This window comes from Phodopus roborovskii, unplaced genomic scaffold (assembly GCF_943737965.1).
Source record: "Phodopus roborovskii unplaced genomic scaffold, PHOROB, whole genome shotgun sequence".
NCBI lineage: Eukaryota > Metazoa > Chordata > Mammalia > Rodentia > Cricetidae > Phodopus > Phodopus roborovskii.
In genome coordinates, this window is record NW_026126485.1 from 19,458,818 (window position 1) to 19,478,475 (window position 19,658).

The following is a 19,658-nucleotide window of genomic DNA, read 5'->3' on the forward strand; positions in this document are numbered from 1 at the left end:
ACCAGGCTACCCTCGAACTTAGAGACCCACCTGCCTCTGCCTCCCTAGCTTTACTTAAGTCTTGACTTCCTGATATCGTGGATGCCCATAACATCACTAAGTCACCCTCCCAGCTGGTTGGTGGAGATGCACACCTTTAATCCCAGCACTCAGGAGGCAGAGGCAGGCAAATCCCTGTGAATTAGAGGCCAGCCTGGTCTACAGAGTAGATCCAGGACAGCTAGGACTGTTACAAAAAGAAACCCTGTCTTGAAAAACAAACAAAAGAATAAAAAAGCCAAAAAATAAACAATAAGTCACCTTTCCATACACAAATACCTGGATTCTCATATTTCTTCTAAACTTCAGAATCACTGCAGCACCTCACCCTAAATTTTAGATGTTCCAAATGATAGCTACACCTTCTTGTAATCGTCATGGTTCTTGGCAGTGTGTGTGTGTGTGTGTGTGTGTGTGTGTGTGTGTGTGTGTGTGTGTAGGATAGCTTTGTTTCTGCTTTGGGGTCTTAACTTCTCTGATGGATATGGGATGGTGAAGCCAGCAGCAGCTCCTATGTCCACGGGAAGCCAGTCCAGTCCCAAAGCACATTCCCTCTATCCCTCTCCAGGTGTGAAGAAGAGGTTGTGGAAGTGTGAATCAGCTTCCAAGCTCTCTGGTGTGTGCCACTGAGAGTTTGAGTGGGTTGCAATCGAGTGCCTGTGGTAGACTGACAACTCTTTTGTAAGATTGAGGGAGGGAGACTGAAGTCACTGAGCTCAACCCACTGGGACAGGGTCGCTGGCTTAACATCTCCTCCCCCCCCCCCCCCCGCCCCCACTCCTCCCCCCGCCCGCCCTGAACCCACCCCAAAGCAGAGCCGGCTCCTCCCTCTGGGCACCTCTAATAGCCTCTAATTACAGCATATTACCCCACCCACCTGCGGGGAGGGGGGGGAGGGATAGGCTGTCAGTGACCCAGGGGTCAAAGGGCGCGGTCTGGGTCTGGGTCTTCACCCCAGGCGTCAAAGCCGGTGAACTTGTAGCCATATTTTACTCACCTGCAAAACGTGGGGTTTGAAATTTTTAAAAATAAGTTTCTAAAATTAAGAAAACAGAAAACGGGTAATTAAAGTAGCCCTTGACCCTTAGGGTCATGAAGGACATTCGATTGTCTGTGAATATATAATGTAAAATTGCAAATAGTAAGCACTTCACAATGATGTCTTGAGACTACTGTCAGCAATTGATTTCTTTTGAGCCCTCTGCAATCATCTAAGCGTGCTCAACCGGTGGACGCACCTTTTTCCCTGAAGGTTTACCAGCGGTTTGCGCGCCCCCTGGTGGGCTTCAAACGACCCACAGTTTTGGCCTAACCAAGTATTTTAAGCCAAGATTCTCGAAGCACCGGCGGTCGGGAAGGAGCTGGTAGCTCAATGGAAGGGGACTCCAGGCTGGGCCAGTGCGTATGTCCTTCCATCAGGATTTGTGCCTGCTTGGCCCTTCCTGCTCCCGACCACACCCGTTTCTTCTTGAAGCACTCCAGAGTCACTTCTCCGGGGAAGACTCTTTTATTAATATCTCTCCGCCATTATAAAAAAAGGCTCGGATCATAAGGCGCCTAAACGGGAAGATTTCTTCCAGCTTCAGGAACAGAACATGAATGTGCCTGAGAAATTCAGTGCGGTAAATCCGCCTCAGAAAGAGGCCACGAGGAGCCGAGGCCACCACTCTCCCATCCGCACGGCTGGGCCAAACTGACACCTAGCGGCCGAATCTGTGCTCGCCTAACGCCCCGCATCCAAGATGGCGAGGGGGCGGGAAGAGAGGCAAGCGCCAGCGTTTGGAGGAGATCACGTGTCTGGGGCGGAGCCTTGCTTAGGGGGCGGGGTGGAGCGGGGCGGCGCTCTAGGCCGAGCGGGAGGTCTGGGCTTCGGGCGCTCGCTGGTGGCGGACCTGGAGGCTGCTGCTGCGCGCCGGGGCTCCTTGGCCCGGATCGAATTCGATCCGGAGCCATGAGTATGGACAAGGCCGAGCTATGCGGGTCTCTGCTCACCTGGGTAGGTCTGGGGGGCGGGGCTGGGTCAGGTGTGTGCCCTCTCTTCTCGCCCTATCTTGGTCTTTTCTCCTCTGTCTTGGGGCTGGAAGGAGGAATAGGTCATAGACTTGCCGGGCCGTTGGACTCTGACCTGACCACCTGCTTCTGTCACGTGGGCAGGCCTGAGAGGCAAGAACAGGTGAGGTCCCGCCCCTCTGGGGGCACAGGCCTGGTCACATGCTAGCTGTAGGGACCAGGTGACTCGTGGTAACGCCCTGACTTAGGCTTGCAGGGTTTGTCAGGCTTGGTGAAGTGAGGCCACGCCCCCTCCTGCCCAGGTGTGTAGAAGCCACGCCCCCGCAGAGTTGATATGGTGAAACTACAGGCCCAGTGCCCTCTAACTCTGTGAGGTGTCTTGATGGCTGGGGCAAAGTCTACAAAGAAGTGTTCCAGATCTTGAATTTTCCTATTGCCCCTTCTGGCCCCCTTTAGTTGCAGACGTTCCAAGTTCCACCCCCCTGTGCCAGCCCCCAGGACCTGAGCAACGGACTCGCCATAGCCTATGTGCTGAATCAGATGTGAGTGGGGGCTGAGTGGGAGGATCCCTAAGGGCTCCCCAGCCAGCTCATCCCACCTTCCCTCCTCTAGAGACCCTTCCTGGTTCAACGAGGCATGGCTCCAGGGAATCTCAGAGGACCCAAGTCCCAGCTGGAAGCTGAAGGTGACACTCGGACTCATGACTAGGGCATAACTAGAGGATGGACTTAAGAGGTGATCGTAAAGGGACAGCTAGGCACATGTCCTGCATAATGGATGGGCAGACCTGCCAGGGAAAGGACCAGATGTCTGGTGATCAACAAGCTATTTTTGTTCTTTATATTGAGTACCTACCATAAGACAAAAACTTGCCATCATTCTTGTGATGTGGGCAAAAAGCACATACAACAAACAGTTGGTAGCTTCCAAGAGGTATGGTGGCAAATGCCTATTAATCAGCCTGGGCAAATTATTAAGATCCTGTCTCAAAACTTTAAGGTGGCCAGGCAGGAATGTGCTCGGCAGTAGAGAATTTTCTCACCCTATACAAGGTCCTGAGTTCTGGTCCAGCCATGGTGGCACACACCTTTAGTCCCAGCACTCAGGAAGAAGCAGGTGGATCTCTGTGAGTTCGAGACCAGCCTGGTCTACAAGAGCTAGTTCCAGGACAGCCTCCAAAACCACAGAGAAACCCTGTCTTGAAAAACCAATAATAATAATAATAAGGTCCTGAGTTCCATCTCTAGTAGTAGGGGGTGTAGTGGGGGTGATAGCCTGGCCAAGTGGTGCACAGAGGATCCCAGGACTTAGGAAATCAAGTTCAATCTTGGTGGCTGCACAGCAAGTCAGAGGCCATTCTGAGCCACAAGAGATGCTGTTTCAAAAAAACAAAACTGGGCTGTAGGATTCTGGGACTTGTGAATAAATATGGTCAGGCAGACACTGAGTACAGGCAATGCAGATCAGCCCAGGGGAAGAATGTTTAAGACAGGACCACACATCAAGGGGATAAGCAGGGAGAGAAAATTCGTGGGGGGTAGGAATATCAAGAATGAATGCTGCTCTTGTAGAGGATCTGAGTTCAATTCCCAGCACAGATACCAGGCAGCTTTGAACCACTTGTAAGTCTGACCCCAAGGGATCTGACACTTCTGGCCTCTGCAGGCAGGTGCACACACAGACACACAATAATTTAAAAAATAAATCTTAACAATGGCAACAACAGAAAACAGTGGGGCAGTGGTGGCCGATGCCTTTAGTCCCAGGGCTTGGGAGACAGAGGTAGGCAGATCTCTGTGAGTTCTAGGCCAGCCTGGTCTACAGAGTGAACTTCAGGACATCCAGAGAGACACAGAGAGAAAACCATCTCAAAAAAAAAAAAAAAAAAAAAAAAAAAGTAGGAGGTGTTTGTTGCTTTCTTGAGATGGGCTTATCTCCATGGAGACTTGGGATGATGGCCTTAGTGAGGAATAGTGAAGAAAATGGAATAGATCAAGAACTGAAGGACCTAAGGCCACCAAGGGCCTAGCAGGCCAGGGAGGCAGAGCAGATCCTCCCCCACCCCTGTCCCCTTTGGCTTCTTGAGACAAGATTTCTTTGTGTAGCCCTGGCTGTCTTGGAACTTGCTCTGTAGACCAGGTTAGCCTCAAATTAAGAAATCCTCCTGCCTCTGCCTCCCAAATGCATGCGATTAAAGGCAAAGGCCACCACCATGCCTGGCAAGGATCTATTTTAAGTACTATGGAAAGGCAGGGAATAGTTTTAGCAAAAGAAAGACACAGCTTGGCTCAGCCATTCAGAAGCTCCCCCTAGCTGCTTGTGGAGGAATGAAGAGTACACAGCAAGACTCCATGAAGGGTTGGGAATGCAGTTTAGTGAGCAACAGTTTGCCTAGAATCTAGCAATGAGAGGCAGGAAGCATGGCTCAGTCTACCATACCTAAGACCCAGGGTTTAATCACCAGAACTCCTACCCCCATCCCAACCTCCACACCAAAAAGCAGGGAGATGAGAAGCAGCGAGTAGGGTATAGGCATCCAAGTGAGAAATGACAGTAGTGCCAGATAGCAAGAAGCCATTGGATTCTGGGACTTGTGAATAAATATGGTCAGGCAGACACTGAGTACAGGCAATGCAGATCAGCCCAGAGGAAGAATGTTTAAGACAGGACCACACATCAAGGGGATAAGCAGGGAGAGAAAATTGGTGGGGGGTAGTGAGGATAGATTTGGGGGCATTACTGTAGACCTCCATGCATAGATAACTCCTTGGCCTCACCAGGTCAAGAAACTGGAGAAGATCTTACAGAGCTTGATGGAATACTCAAAGGATGTAAGTAACTGCAAAGGGATTTAGGGGGCTGGGTTGGGAGACAGTGCCATGTGTGACCCTGAGATCTCCTTCTCTCTGTATTCTCAGGTCCTGGGACATCCTTTATCGGAACAGCATCTTCCAGATGTGAGCCTCATTGGCGAGCTCTCAGATCCTGCAGAGCTCGGCAAACTGCTTCAGTTGGTACTGGGCTGTGCTATCAGTTGTGAGAAAAAACAGGGTATGAGGAGGGCTAGAGGGAGGAAGTCAGAGAGCTGTCAGAGGACCCCTGGGGAAATGCTGTGTCCTCTCTAACCCATCACTGGTCTCAGCCTCTCGCCTCCATCTTCACCCCCAGAGTATATCCAGAGAATTATGACATTGGAGGAATCCGTTCAACATGTAGTGATGGAAGCCATCCAGGAGGTAGGTGAGGGCATCCCCTCTAACAATCCTGCTGAAGTGTCAGGGGAGGGGGTCTGGTCTCTGCCTGGAAGTCAGCCATTCAAGGTCCATGTATGTTGGCTGTAAGTCAGAACGCTGTAGCCTCAGAAGTGTTGGCCTTTTTTTGCATTACAGGGAGACTCTGGGCAGGAGTTATTGGGCTATACTAGCCTTGGGGAAGGGGAGAGAGAGGCTCCTAGGCTGATTTGTAGAAGCCTTGAAGGTTGTGTCAGAGAGCCTAGCTCATCACAGTGCCCCCTTCCGCAGCTCATGACAAAAGACACTCCTGATTCCTTGTCACCGGAGACTTACGGGAACTTTGATACACAGGTAAAAATTGAGAAACTTGCTAAAGGTCACAAGCCCACCCCTGGTTCTCTGGCTGTTGACGTGGAAAGGCTTGTCCTTGTGTAGTCTAGGTAGCAAGAGTGAACTTTAGATCGTCCTGGCTTAGCCTTCTTGTAGCTGGGATCACAGGAGAACATCTGATAAAGGGGCCCGTTATCTTTAAGCTTAATCAGCCATCCCTGTCTCTCCAGTCTTAGCCTCACCTCTTGGCCCATCTCAGGGGTTAGAAAATCACTCTTCTTCCATTCTCTTAGGACCCCAGCCCACTCTTAGATCCTGGGGCTCCTCAGGGCCCCTGGAAATCACAGCTTTTCTACTCCCTCTCTTCTGACCGGATCCCCAAGTCCTTCATCTCCCACCCCTTGTTCATCTCCTCAGTCCCGAAGATACTATTTCCTGAGTGAGGAGGTGGAGGAGAGTAATGACCTTCAGCAGCACTACCTGGATCTGGAGCGGCAGGTGGGTGAGGCTGAGGGAACAGGGCCACTTGCGTAAATCTACCTACATAAAACCTGGTTCATGCTCCAGTTCACCTGTCTTCCCCGCCCACAGCTTGTACTCCTTTCAGAGGAGAAGCAGAATCTGGCACAAGAGAATGCTGCCCTACGGGAACGGGTGGGCCGCTCAGAAGTGGAGAGCGCCCCTGGTCTCACTGCTAAGAAGCTGTTGCTCCTGCAGTCACAGCTGGAACAGCTGCAGGAGGAGAACTTCAGGTATGGTCAGCCAGGGTGGGGCCAGGGCACTGGGGCCACAAGGCATCTTTCTGACGTGCCTTTCTCCCCACACCCTAGGCTGGAGAGCAGCCGGGAAGATGAGCGGCTGCGCTGCATGGAGCTGGAGCGGGAGGTCACTGAGCTGCAACAACGGAACCAAGCACTGACCAGCCTATCCCAGGAGGCTCAAGCGCTAAAGGACGAGATGGACGAGCTTCGGTAGGTAGCACATCCAACTCCCAAATGCTAAGTGGACCTATACACTGAACCACACAGTGCCACTAAGGCCCAATACAAATGACCCCTTGATTCATGAAGCCCCCTTGGTTTCACTGTATCATTAGCAAACACCCGACAGCACAAATACAGCTCCCCCCCCATTTAATACTCTCCAGATTCCCCAGTTGGATCCCATCATGTCCTTGGATTCTAGTGTCCTCTAAGACTGTAGCCCTCTAGGCTTAGAATGCTAATACACCCAGTGAACATCCCACCTCGCTTCTGAAGACTCATTCCTCACAGCTCCCACATGACCCCAAAGTGTCCTTATCACTCACTTTTGTCCCATAGCTCTTGCATGTCTGTGCAGTTCCTGGGAACCTTTCCACTATAACCTGTTACCCTAATGACCCCTATAGAGCTACACATATGGCCAACACCTTCACCTTGAATCCAAATCTCTCAGGCTGAAACCCTTCCCTGCCCAACATCCCAGCTGGCCTCTGAAATTTCCACTCCCTGTGCCTTTCTCAGGCAGTCCTCTGAACGTGCTAGGCAGCTGGAGGCCACTCTGAACAGCTGCCGTCGCCGCCTGGGTGAGCTGCGGGAGCTCAGGCGGCAAGTGCGGCAGCTGGAGGAGCGTAATGCCAGCCATGCAGAACGCACGCGGCAGCTGGAAGAAGAGCTGCGCCGAGCAGGATCCCTGCGTGCCCAGCTAGAGGCTCAGCGCAGACAGGTAAGTCAGGAAGCACCCCCCACCAATGGCTGGACCCATGGCTATAGTCCGCACAGCTCTGTAACCTTCCATCTTGTATTGCTAGATCATGCTCTCTAAATGCACCTGGCTGGTTTGTGAGCCCCGCCTCTCTTAAGCACCATTCCTCCCAACTTCTTGGCACCACCAGGTGCCTTCTGGCTCCATCCCCTCTTCTGCTGCTCCATTGCTGCTGCCCCTCCTATCTCTGCTGTCCTCTCCTTTTCCCATGGTTTCTCCGTGTAGCCCCGGCTTACCTGGAACTAGCTCTGTAGACTGGCCTCGAATTCAAAGATCCGCCTGCCTCTGCCTTCTGAATGCTAGGACTAAAGGTGTGAGCCACCACAGCCCCATCGTGTGTGTGTGTGTGTGTGTGTGGGTGGGTGTGGGTGCGCGTTTCCTCTGCATGTGTGTCTGTACCACATGTTTGCCTGCTGCTCATGGAGGCCAGAAGAGGGCATCAGATCCCTTGGGACCAGAATTACAGATAGTTGTGAGCTGCCATATTGATGCGCTGGGAATCAAACCCTTATCCTCTGGAAGAGAGGAGCCAGTGCTTGTTTGTTGAGCCATCTCTCTAGCCCTCAACTTCCCTTCTTAAGTTACACTTATTTATTTTGTGTGTGAGTGTTTAAGTGGAGTTCAGAAGACAACTTGCAGAAGCTGGCTCTCTCTTCTTACTCTGTGGGTTCCAGGGACTGAGCTCAGGCTGCCAGGCTTGGTGGCATGTGCTTTCCTTTCATCTGTCCAGTGAGTCCCAAGCCAGCTCCTCTTCTGCAGGTGCAGGAGTTGCAAGGCCAGTGGCAGGAAGAGGCCATGAAGGCTGAGAAGTGGCTGTTTGAATGCCGAAACCTAGAGGAAAAGTGTGACTTGGTGACAAAGGAGAAGGAGGTAAGACTGAGGCCCTGCAGCCCAGGGCCCTGTGTGTTCTGGGATAGAGCCCAGTCCAACTGGCACCTTGCATCCTGTCCCTGTAGCGACTTTTGACAGAGAGGGACTCCCTGAGGGAGGCCAACGAGGAGCTCCGTTGTGCCCAGCTGCAGCCGAGGGGACTGGCTCAGGCTGGTGAGTTTCAGGTCTGGGATGGAAGTGGTCTGTGGCTGTACTTTAGCCCTCAACGGTGACCTTGAAAAGGACCAGGGATAGAGACTGGGTGCACAGAAACCTGAAGATTTCTTGTTTTCTTCAGGCCTCTCTCTGGATCCTACCCCTTCTGGCCTGGAAAACTTAGCAGCAGAGATCCTGCCTGCAGAGCTCAGGTACATTGGGACCTCTTAAAGCTCTGGACCCATCCAGGCTAGGCTTTTCCTCAGCCCCCCCTCTCAGAGTGCAAGCCTACCATTTGTCTTGGTTGCCTGGTTTAGGCTTCCCTGTCCCCTGTTCCTGCTTCTGCCCTGCTCTGGCCACAGGTGCTACTTACTGTCCCAAAGGCTCTCCAGAGGCCTTTTCTTTCATTGTTTTTTTTGAGAAAAGGGTTTCTCTGTATGACAGCCCTAGCTATCTTAGAATTCGCTTTGTAGACCAGGCTGGCCTCAAACTCACTGAGATCCACCTGACCCTGTCTCCCAAGTGCTGGGATTAAAGGTGTGTGCCACCACCGCCTCGGCTTCAGGGACTTTTTCAGTGCACAAATTCAATCCAACCCATGTGGCTCCACTCCAGATGCAAAAGTCCTACATTTTAGCCCCGCTTACTTTAATCTGACCCAGGTTCCTGCTCTGGTGTCATTGGAGCTCCTACTAGGTCCAGTTTCTTTTACCCTGCTTTGGTAACTCCCACCTAGCTCTTACTATTTCCACAGCTCGATGCAAGTGTTCTAATCCTCCCCACCCGGCACCTGCACACCTCTTTGGAGCCCTGTCAACTTTGATTTCCCTTTAGTCCTCCATCCACTGTGTCTAGGTCAGCCCCCAGAGCCTGAGCCACTAAAGCCAGGTCCTCAGTACTCCTACCCCAAGGCAGGCTAGACTCTTTCCAAGGCAGCCCTGGGCCCAGAGTTTCTCACCTAATGGCCCTTCTACTATTCTGCTCTCTTCAGAGAGATGCTCCTGAGGCTTCAGCTGGAGAACAAGCGACTGTGCCAGCAGGAGGCCGCAGACCGTGAGCGACAGGAGGAGCTGCAGCGCCACCTGGAGGAAGCCAACCGAGCAAGACATGGGCTGGAAACTCAGCACAGGTGAGAGCTACAGCCAGCTTGTTTGAAAGGGTGATCTACAGTGACCAAATGCAAGTACTGAGCACCCTTCCCCACCAGGCTGAATCAGCAGCAGCTGTCTGAGCTGAGAGCCCAGGTGGAAGATCTACAAAAGGCCTTGCAGGAACAGGGAGGCAAGGCTGAGGACGTGAGTGGCCCCCTCCTGCTTACCTTGTCCCCCTCCAGTGCCCCCCAGTAACCTTCCTTTCTCCCCAACCCCCTGCTGCCCGATGCCCGATGAAGGCCACTGTGAGTACCATGGTCCAGGGAGGCACCCCTCGTCACCCATACAGGTTTTCAGACCTCGTCCCTATCCACTCACTCCTTGCTACTTCTTTCCCTCAGCCCACCGTGCTGAAGAGGAAACTGGAAGATCATCTGTAAGTGCAGAGAGTTGTCATTCCTGGGGTAGGAACCCTTGGGGCCAAGGGGTGGAAAATTGTGTGTGAGGAGATCCAGTCAGCTCTGGTCAAGTGCAGTCTTTATTCTGAGACAGGGTGTTGTGTAACTGAAACTGGCCTTGAATTCCTGCCTCTCTGTCTCCCAAGTGCTGAGATTACAGGTGTATGTCTTGCTCTCAAGTGTGATCTTTTGTTTGTTTTATGTGTGTGTGTGTTTTGAAGGCTCTCAGCCCTTGGAACTTGAGTTACAGGCTACCTGTGAGCCGCCATGTGGATGCTGGGAACTATACTTGGGTCTTCTACAAGAACAGCAAGTGATCTTAACCCCTCCTCTTTTGTTTTATTATGAAACAAGTTCTCTCTGTAGCCCAGACTGGCAGAGGCCTTGTAATCCTCCTGCCTCAACTTCCCTCCTGTTGTGTTCATAGCATGTACCATATGCCTGGCTTAGAATCTGCTTTAGAAGCAGGGGATGGTGGTGCTGGCCTATGATTTCACCACTCAGGAGAGAGGAGGAGGGGCAGGAGTTCAAGGCCATCCTGGGTTATGTGAGACTCTGTCTCAAGCAAAGGGAGGGGCAAGCAGTCAAGGCACACACAGGGGCTAACCACCTTGACATGTGGGGCTCTGTGAGCAAACCCCCAGCCAAGTGGCCATCATATCTCTGCCTCAGTGTCAAGCACTGGACTGCATGCACAAGGCTTCTGTGTTCTAGCCTGGGGCTTGAGATATGGCTCAGCAATTAAGGTCACTTGCTAGTCTTCCACGGGAGCCAAGTTTGAATCTCAGTCCCCATGTCAGGTGGCTCATAATCACCTGTAATTCCAGCTCCAGGGGATCCAATATCCTCTTTTCCCCTCTGGCATTCACTCAGACCCACATGTAACACATAATAAGAAATCCTTAAAAAGACAAAAAACAAACAACAAACCCTGGCTGCTGGATAGAGGATGAAGCTGAGGTATTAAAAATGGAAGGGGATGACCAGGAATGAAGGGGTGATGGTCAGACAAACTTGGGGACCATGGGATGGGGAGATAATTGGACAAAACAAGGAGGTCTTAGTGGCTATAATGAACTTCTGACTCTCTGGGGTACCACTAGGATAAAAGAGAAGCCAGTGGGCCAGGAATGTGTCTCTGCTATAGAGCATCATCCCAGAGTTCAGTGAGATGCTAGAGTGTGGCCCAATGACAGCACTTGTCTATCATGGACAAGACCCAGGGCTATGTCCCCAACACCACGGATGGATGGACAGACAGACAGATGAATGGACAAGTGGATGGTTAGAAGGACAGACAGAGAGGGCAGCCCAAGATCATCTACTTTTTCCATGCCCACAGGCAGAAGCTGCATGAGGCTGATCTGGAGCTGCAAAGGAAACGAGAATACATTGAGGAGCTGGAGCCTCCTACCGACAGCAATAGTAAGTGGAGCTCAGCAGTCGTCAGAGCCAGAGGGAGCCCTTAGTGCAACCTGGAACTAGAGACCTTGTTTGTTCTTCAGCAGCCCGACGGATTGAGGAGCTGCAGGACAGCCTGCAGAAGAAGGATGCAGACTTGCAGGCCATGGAGGAACGCTATCGCCGCTATGTGGACAGAGCACGCACGGTAAGGATGCTAGGTCTCCCAGTATCCTCTTGCCTCAGGTCCTATTCCCTGTGCTTTCCATCAGTTCACATCCCCTGACAGTTTATACATCTCTGCCCTCTGCATTCACACCCTTCGTACCACATCATGTCATATCATAGACTTTTGCATGGTGCTGCTGCCAACGGCTGTCATGTCCTTTGCACTGCACTGTGTCAAGGGGTCTGAAAGAAGTTCCGGGACATACATAGCTTAGTGGTGGAACTTCTGTCATATGGTGCTGGAGACGTGGCTAAGTGATATAGAGTGCCTGTCTATAAGCTGGGGGTGGGGTCTGTGGCTCACTAATTATATTTGCTTAGCAGGCAAGAGGCCCTGGGTTCAGTCCCCAGTTTTCAAAAAAATTAGCAAATACATAACATAAAGCCAAAGTAAGGGGCTCAAGTCTGTATTCCCAACTATTGTGCATGCTTAGGCAAGAAAGATAAAGAGCCAGGCATGGGATACACTCCTTTAATTCCAGCTCCATGGAGACAGAGGCAGGTAGATTCCCATGAGTTTGGGGTCAGGCAGACTGCAGACAGATACGTTGTTTTAGACAGACAGACAGACATATAGTAGGAAAAAGATCCAGGTGTGGTGGCAAGAGGATCAAAAGTTTGAGGTCTGATCTGGATGAGACCCTGTCTCAAACGACAACACAAAATAGTGATAGAGCTATGTTGCCTAGCATAGCTCAGCACCAGATTCAGTCCCCAGGACTGCAAAAAGTCACTATCATTAAGATCAGGGTCACTCTCCTGTGATTTTTTTTCTAATCCCTAGGTCATTCAGAACCTGGAACCCAAGCAGAAGCCACCCACTGCGGTGTCCCCAGAACTCCATACTCTAAGGACACGGCTCTGGGATCGAAACACGCGAATAGGACACCTGGAGGTGGGTATCTCATCCTTCCGTGTGGCCCTCAGCACACCCAGGCCCCTGACTCTTGTTTCTCTGGCAGATGGACTATGAGAAGAGTCGGAGTCAGCGGGAGCAGGAGGAAAAGCTGCTCATCAGTGCCTGGCACAGCATGGTAAATGGGCTGCCTCCATGGCTGGTGTATTAGGTTCACGTGGCTTAGGTAGGTTTACTTACTCCCTGTCACTCTCTATAGGGCATGGCCTTGGAGCAACGGGCTGGGGAAGAGCAGTCTCCTGCCCATGCCCAGTCCTTCCTGGCACAGCAAAGACTGGCCACCAATGCACGCCGAGGACCTCTGGGACGCCTGGCTTCTCTGAGCCTTCGCCCCATTGATAAGCACTGACAGACCTCAACTTCCTGCTGCCTGCTGGAGTCCTCCAGCTCACATGGTACCCAGCTTGGGGCCTTGACTTGATTGAGGCTATGACTTCTGCTCTTTGCTTCCTTAGATGGGAGAGAAGGGGAGAGGCCTATATCAGGTGTAGGCCTATGTAGGCCTATTCTTTTTAGCAATGTGGTTCTTATCCTTGATTCTTCTCCTGGGCCTCATGAACTACCTGGGAAGAGCCTGATTTTTATATTTGAAAAGAATAAAGACTTTAGATCTGTTATGAATGGACTGTAGACACGATGGTGAGGAATAAAAAGTGGGCTGGGCCAGGCGGTGGTGCACACCTTTAATCCTAGCACTTGGGAGGCAGAGGCATGTGGATCTCTGTGAATTTGAGCCAGCCTGGTCTACAGAGCAAGTTCCAGGACAGCCTCCAAAGCCACAGAGAAAGCCCATCTTGAAAAAAATAAAGAAAAAGGGAGGGGGCTCTTGGGTCACAGACAATTGCCTTTAAGAAATCCTTATCTTGCATTCCTTTCCCCCTTCCCTTCCTTCTTCCTCCTTCCTTCTTCACATTTTTTCACATGTATAAGTATTTTGCCCTTGTGTATATTTGTGTACTATGTATATGCTTGGTGCCCACAGAGACCACAAGAGGGCATCAGAACTCCTGGAACTAGAGTTACAGATGGTAGTGAACTGGGAGTTGAACCCTGAGCCATCTCTCTAGGATAGGCCCCAAAGCTACAGAGAAACTTTGTCTCGAAAAACAAAACAAAAAAGAAATAACATAGGGAAGCTGGGTGTAGTGGTGCACGCCTTTAATCCTCACACTTGGGAAACAGAGGCAGGTGGATCTCTTAGAGTTTGAGGCCAGCCTGGTCTACATAGTAAGTTCCAGGATGGCCAGAGCTACATAGTGGGAACCATCCTGAAGAAACAAAACTAAAATAATAGGGCCAGAGAGATGGCTCAGCAGTTAAGGGCACTGTCTGCTTTCCCAAAGAACTTGAATTTGTTTTCCAGCACCCACATGACAGCTCACTCTATTTGTATCTCCAGTCCCAGAAGATCTAACATCCTCTTCTGGATGCAGAGGAACCAGGCAAGCAAATGATACACAGATTTACGTGTAGGCAAATGCTTGTTCACATGAAATAGTAGTTGACAAAACAAGAAATCAGTAAAGCAAACAAAACTGGCGTGTCTGGATTGGGACTAAGGTTGCCTGGCTTAGCTAGTACACAAGAGGCGTGGGTTGCACCCCCCCCAGCACCACATACACAGGACCTGGAGTGCTGAGCAATTTTCTGTTTGAGGTTTCAGGTGCTTGGAGCAAGGGTAAAACTGTTGCTTTGAAACAGTGGCTAACTCACTGATAGTGGGTCTGGGGTATAGCTCAGGGTTTCCACTGCTTGTCTTTCATGCTAAGGGCTCTGATCACCATTTCTCTCTCACCAGCGAATAAAACCAAAGGTACTACATCAAAATTTGGGGGTGGGGGAATGACTAGAACATCAAGAAAGTCTGGAAGGCCAGGTGTGGTGTCACCTGCCTTTAAGCCCAGCACTAGGTAGGTACAAGAGATGAATGTGAGCTCCAAGAGCCTAGTCTATATCAGGAGGTACAGGCCATCTGCCCAGTAATACCCTGTTTTCAACAACAATAAAAAGCCCAGAGGAACTTCCAAATCTTGTAAATGAACTGGCTAGAGACACCATTTCAGTATTAACCATTTATTGAACACCTTTTATAAACCAGTTAATTTATTTTTGTTTTAATCCTCACAAGTTCATGAGGTAGGCACTCACAGTTCCACTGGAAGGGAAGAACCCAGGCCACCAGTCAGGTGGTGGTTTGTGGAAAGCAAAGCCACTTAAAGAAGCTGGGAGTAGGGGAGAAAGAAAAAGCAACAGCAGCTGGGAGAATATGGACCCCTAACCACCAGCCCCAGTGGGAGACATAGCTGGATCAAAACTGGCAGGTCGACTTTGTACAGGCCTGGCTAGCTTATGCATTCCTTGGTGGTCACCAGCATGCCCTGTGCAGAACTGGGTGTCCGTAAGGGTCCTGGTCCCAGGGTCTCAGGCCGGACTCTCTTCCTCCTCTCCAATAGGGCTGGGCAGCCAAGGTGGCGCCGAAGCTCGGGGCACTGGAATGGGCACGGTAGTAAAAGCTTCAGCAGTCTGCCCTGGGATGAGGGCAGGGGGCTCAGGACATGTTGGGGGCTCGAGCTCTGGCTCTCGCAGGCTGGGGTCGAGCAATGGCTCTCCACAACTGCACTCAACGCCTCCGCTATCTGCAGCGCCTGCACACCCGCAGCTGGCTGCAGTGGAAGCTTCTGACACGCAGCTGTTCTTACGCCTTAACAGCGACAGGCGCCGCCCCAGTGGGCCCACGGTGCCGGCACCAGCCGGTAGGAGGCGCTGCAGAAAGTCTCCATGAGCCTCTCCCAGTGGGCCATCCACACCATCCGGCCGCTGGAACTGCATGTCCTCTTTAGCCAGCCTGCAGGAAGGACGGGGGTCAGCACTGAGGTCTCGCTCCTTTGTGTTGATATATTTATTACTTCATTCTATTTTTCTGGTGTTTTTGGAGACAGGGTTTGTTTATGTATCTCGAACTCACAGAGATCCGCCTATCTCTGCCTCCCAAGCACTGGGATTAAAGGCCTGCGCTAGCACCGTCTGGTTTTCTGGTATTAGTTTATTTGTTTTATTTTTTAGTAGCTCTAACTGACCTGAAATTCACTGTGCAGTCCAGACTGGCCTCAAACTTGGTGGACGAACCTCTCTGCCTGTCTCCCCAGTCCTGGGACTGGCTGCAGATGTATACCACCAAATCCAGAGCTCTCTATCTATCTCTGTTTGTTTAGCGGTGTTTGAGGTGAAAGTTAGGACCTCTTGCATGGTAGACTAGACCCTACCCTCATCCGGACCTTTTCTCTTCTGGATCCACAAAGCAGATCTGAGGCACCTGAGATTTACCTCGCTCCCCCCACACCTTTGTGTCACTGAAAGACTTAGCTATATCCTCTGGCGTTATAACCTCAAACGTGGCCCCCATCTTTTCTCTGAAAGTCTTTATATCTGCTCCTGGTCTCCAACTAACGACGGGTTCCCATCCAGTCACAGCCCCAAACTTGATCTCTCTCCTGATCCCCTCGGCTCCACCTCCCGAGTGCTAGGGTTACTGGAATACGCCACTTCTCTGGGCCAAATTGCCTAGTTTGGTTCCTGGAAGCCCCCTTCCCCTGATTAATCACAGACCCAAGACCCTTCTGGGCCATTAGAGCCCTAAGCCACGCCCATCGCGCTAGCTCACGCTATATCAAAGGTGGAACCCTGGAAGGAGGGTTGTTGCAGCAAGAAAGCTGTGGCCGCGGTATAGGGTGCGCGAGCCTCGGCTGCATCCCAGTATAGATCTTTCTCCAGCATAGCCAAGTCGTCATACATCTCGTCCACTGCCAGCATCGACACCTGAGGATGTGGACACGCAGGGTGGGATGGGTGGAGCCTTCATGGTGTGTGACCAAAGAGAGAAGGGTGAGGCCTAGGTGAGTCTGAGACTACTTAGGAAACTCCTGTAGCCACCAGGAGGAGACTCTGACCTGGAAATTGCGGTCAATAAGAAAGTTGGTCTCAAAGTCGTCGTCGTCCTCTCCGAAAGGGTTGATGAGCTGCTCGGCTACCTGAGTACAGAGAAGAGAGACAGATGGAGCTAGGACAGTCTTTCAGGCCCTACTCTAACGTTCTGCCCCCCCCAACCCACCCACCTTAAGCCAGCCAGCATAGAAGAAGAACTGCAGTAAGGTGAAGATGGGAATGCATAGGTCCAAAGTGTGGTCTTTGTAGCCCTGTGCAGGGTCGAGGAACTGACGGCCGATGAGGCAAGCCAGGAAGTAGCTGTACACTGCGATAGTCACTACCTGGGGGCCGGCAAATGGAAACGAAATCACTTCTGACCCCGGCTGCTCCATGTACCTCAGGGAGTCATGGAGAGATCAGGGCCAGCAATAAACATCAGGGTGACTGAGTTTTAGCTGGCTTTCAGTCCCTACATTCTTTATAATTGAAAAATGATCTCACTATGTAACCTAGCCTGGTTTCAAACTCTGGGTCCTCCTGCTCAGCTTCCTGAATGCTGGAAGTAAGTTCAGATGTGTACCATTATGACTGACCTTGTTTTTCCCTTAAGAGGAACAGGGTCTTCTATGCTGAGTATAAATGGAGGCACGGAGACGTTACCTGGGTGTAGACGAGGGGTATGCTAATCCAGTCGTAGTGAAACAGCATCCCACATTTGCTCCGAAACACATTCAGCTCCTATGGGTAGATGTGGGTCATGAAGGGGTTGAACACTGAATTCATGTGGAGATTAAGTATAAGTACCCGGTTGCAGAGGGGTCACATGTCAGGAATTAGGCCAGTGTTTCCAGGAGCTACAGGGTATTTGGTTGTGATGTACAGCTGGGGGGGGTACCACGCACTACAGGGAAATAAGTGCATTGGTAAGGATGTTTGGATTATGGACTCGTGGGAGGTGCGGAGTCAGTCGTCCTCGCTCTACTCCAAAGTGCACAATTTTCTGTTATTCTATAAGAATACCTTCCTCTCAGGCCCACCTCCAGCAGCAGCTTAAGGGCACTGTTGTCGCGGATGCGCCCCTCTCGCCGCGCCTGCGCCGCCAGGCTAGAGAACCACACGCAAGGCACCCAGTACTTGTTGTAGGATGAGTTCAAGTTCTCGAACTTCTTGCGCTCCTCGCGGGTCATAAATCCTGGAGGGGTGTGATCCGAAGTTACTGGCATCGCTCTCCTATCTGGCCCTGCCATCCTCTGGCCAAAGACTCACCAGCCTCGACCACGTGGTCTATGGTGGGGAACCGCTTGAAGACTGCTGTGCTGACTGAGCGAAGGATCAGCACCGCCGAGAGCCCCGCGTAGCGCATGAGTGTGCGCCGGTAGAGGCGGCCTCGATCGTCGCGCCCATGCACGGTGCCGACCACCGCGCACATGAGGGCGTCGGGCAGAGGCATGCATAGGTACTGGTTCCACCAGCGATGCACCACCAAAGTCACATAGAAACCTTAAGGCAAGCCGGAGATGGAAGCTCAGCAGGGATTCAGGGGCCAAGAGTTTGGGAGCCCAAGTCGTGGAATTGGAATGACAGACTCCTGGAAAAGGCTGGTCAACCTGATCACACGTGCCATCTGGCCTAAGGACATGGGCATTCGGCCACCCTGAAGTCAAAGAGGTTGGAGCAGGCTGAGGTGCCCTGGGATGGGAGATTGTATCTGGCCCCCCAGGAACTGGGCTTGGGGTATCTGGATTGGAAACAAGGTGAGGACACTGGTGTTTGGAGGTGGAATGCAAATCAGGGTCATCTAGATAGATTTATCACAACAGCCATTTGTAGTCCTTGAACCCTGGTTATGAAAGTTTAGTCCTTAGCCCGAGTTACATAGGGAATTTCAGGCCAGCCAAGGCTACATAATGAGAGGCCCCATCTCAAACAAACAACACACACACAGAAAGAAAGAGTTTGCCCCTATGTAAGAGGGAGACCTGGGCAGACTGGTCATCCCATCCAAGTGATAGGAGGGTCACAAGAGGTTTTTGTGGGGCTAGGGACCAGACTGGGTTTTGAATAGAGTCATATTTCGTCCTTGGAGGGAAGGGTCTCAGGATGTGTGGGAGAATGGTGATAATCAGTGTCTCAGGATGTAGGGTCATATGGGCGTCTTCGAGGTGTGGATTCAGAAGTGGGAATCCCTAGAGGTCAGATTTGAGTGAGGCGCCTTAGAAGGGTAGGAATGGGGCACGGATGGAAAACAGATTTCTCCCTTATGTAGGAACCTCACCAAGCACGAAAGACACAGGGATGAGGCTGGCGTACTGGTCGCAGTACATGACAAGCTTCTCGAAGTAGCGCTTCTGCCCTTCTGCCAGTAAGAAGCTGCGGGGTAGGGAATGCAGTGGCTACAGGTCTCTCCTCCACTCCCAATCCCTTCCTTTTGGAGCGATTCCCGACCCCACCCCAGGTCTCACCGATAGGCGGCGCTCAGCGCCATGTAGAGCCCCAGGAAACACAACAGCTCTCGCCACAGGAGCTTGTAAATGCTTCCGCGCCAAAGCAGCAGGAGCTGTGAGAAGCCACCGAAGCGGGCATTCGCCACTCGGGCTGTGTAGGTGACAGTCATCGCTGTGCCGGGCCAGTGTGGCTAATGGAGAAGGGGTTAGTTTGGGCGCCGGCCTGTGAGCCAAGGGGAAAAGGCTGCGAGGAGACGACCCTGGGGAATTTCGGTTGCAGATGCCAGCAGACACAGCACACTGTCCTCACAGCACTAGGTCCCCACCGCGTTCTGTTACACCCACCCCCCTGCCCCAGGTCCTGCTCTATCCCCAGCGATCTTCCACCTTCTAAACCCTTGGATAATCTAGTCCAGTTTTGAATTGCCTCCCACGTACCGTTCCCCCCATCCATTTCACATGTACGACGCTCAACCTCCTGGACTTCCCAAGTCCCCAGTTTCTAAATTCTCAAGAGCTTCAACACCGCCCCTCCCCTTACTGCCCACTCTCCCAACCTTGGTTCCTTCGCTCCTCTCCCTTGAGCCTACAGTCTGCAGACTCAGAGTCTGGGGTACTGTCCTCTCATATTCAGAACTGCTCCCAATGGAGTCTAGGACCTCATCTGTCCAACAGCCTCCCTGTCTCCAATAGATTCCAGCCTACTCATACTCCCGCTTACTCCTCCGGTTCTGACCCTTCCTTCTACTCCAGACCCTCCTCTGCCTCCCTTTCTTGTTGCCCCTCCTAGCCTCTCCCCACCCCGACCCCGT

General features: G+C 51.8%; 2 protein-coding genes across 5 annotated transcripts; one reads left to right on the plus strand and one right to left on the minus strand.

Moving 5' to 3' along the window:
• The first annotated feature begins 1,863 nt into the window (after positions 1-1,863).
• Hook2 (hook microtubule tethering protein 2) lies at positions 1,864-13,093 on the plus strand. 4 transcript variants are annotated; one of them, XM_051195002.1, is made up of 22 exons: positions 1,864-2,035; positions 2,506-2,591; positions 2,662-2,734; positions 4,830-4,880; positions 4,968-5,100; positions 5,218-5,285; positions 5,571-5,633; positions 6,030-6,110; positions 6,204-6,364; positions 6,443-6,583; positions 7,118-7,319; positions 8,118-8,228; positions 8,315-8,402; positions 8,527-8,596; positions 9,376-9,513; positions 9,592-9,679; positions 9,877-9,911; positions 11,276-11,358; positions 11,439-11,542; positions 12,347-12,457; positions 12,525-12,596; positions 12,678-13,093. In XM_051195002.1, exons 1-22 carry the CDS (start codon positions 1,991-1,993, stop codon positions 12,825-12,827), a joined length of 2,154 nt encoding a protein of 717 aa, XP_051050959.1. In that variant the 5' UTR covers positions 1,864-1,990; the 3' UTR covers positions 12,828-13,093. The 4 variants fall into 4 exon arrangements, with proteins under 4 accessions (XP_051050959.1, XP_051050960.1, XP_051050961.1 ...); XM_051195003.1 differs by having other exon boundaries at positions 11,442-11,542; XM_051195004.1 differs by lacking the exon at positions 2,662-2,734.
• Positions 13,094-14,899: 1,806 nt separating this feature from the next.
• Positions 14,900-19,050, minus strand: Best2 (bestrophin 2). Its single transcript, XM_051195062.1, has 9 exons — positions 18,865-19,050; positions 18,678-18,772; positions 17,669-17,902; positions 17,440-17,594; positions 17,063-17,140; positions 16,591-16,743; positions 16,426-16,506; positions 16,140-16,294; positions 14,900-15,323 (listed from the first exon to the last, which is right to left on the minus strand). The coding sequence occupies exons 1-9, from the start codon at positions 19,014-19,016 to the stop codon at positions 14,900-14,902; spliced, it is 1,527 nt and encodes a 508-aa protein (XP_051051019.1). The 5' UTR covers positions 19,017-19,050.
• Between the last annotated feature and the right edge of the window lie 608 nt (positions 19,051-19,658).

What these genes read in the sequence shown, in the direction of transcription:
- Hook2 (XM_051195002.1), top strand. Translation starts at nt 1,991, where the DNA reads ATGAGTATGGACAAGGCCGAGCTATGCGGGTCTCTGCTCACCTGG. An exon ending in TGATGGAATACTCAAAGGAT is followed by an intron (nt 4,881 to 4,967) that starts GTAAGTAACTGC and finishes CTGTATTCTCAG; the next exon opens with GTCCTGGGACATCCTTTATC. An exon ending in TCAGTGCCTGGCACAGCATG is followed by an intron (nt 12,597 to 12,677) that starts GTAAATGGGCTG and finishes CACTCTCTATAG; the next exon opens with GGCATGGCCTTGGAGCAACG.
- Best2 (XM_051195062.1), bottom strand. Translation starts at nt 19,016, where the DNA reads ATGACTGTCACCTACACAGCCCGAGTGGCGAATGCCCGCTTCGGTGGC. An exon ending in CCCTGTGTCTTTCGTGCTTG is followed by an intron (nt 17,903 to 18,677) that starts GTGAGGTTCCTA and finishes GCTTGCCTTAAG; the next exon opens with GTTTCTATGTGACTTTGGTG. An exon ending in GGTTCCACCTTTGATATAGC is followed by an intron (nt 15,324 to 16,139) that starts GTGAGCTAGCGC and finishes TCCTTCCTGCAG; the next exon opens with GCTGGCTAAAGAGGACATGC.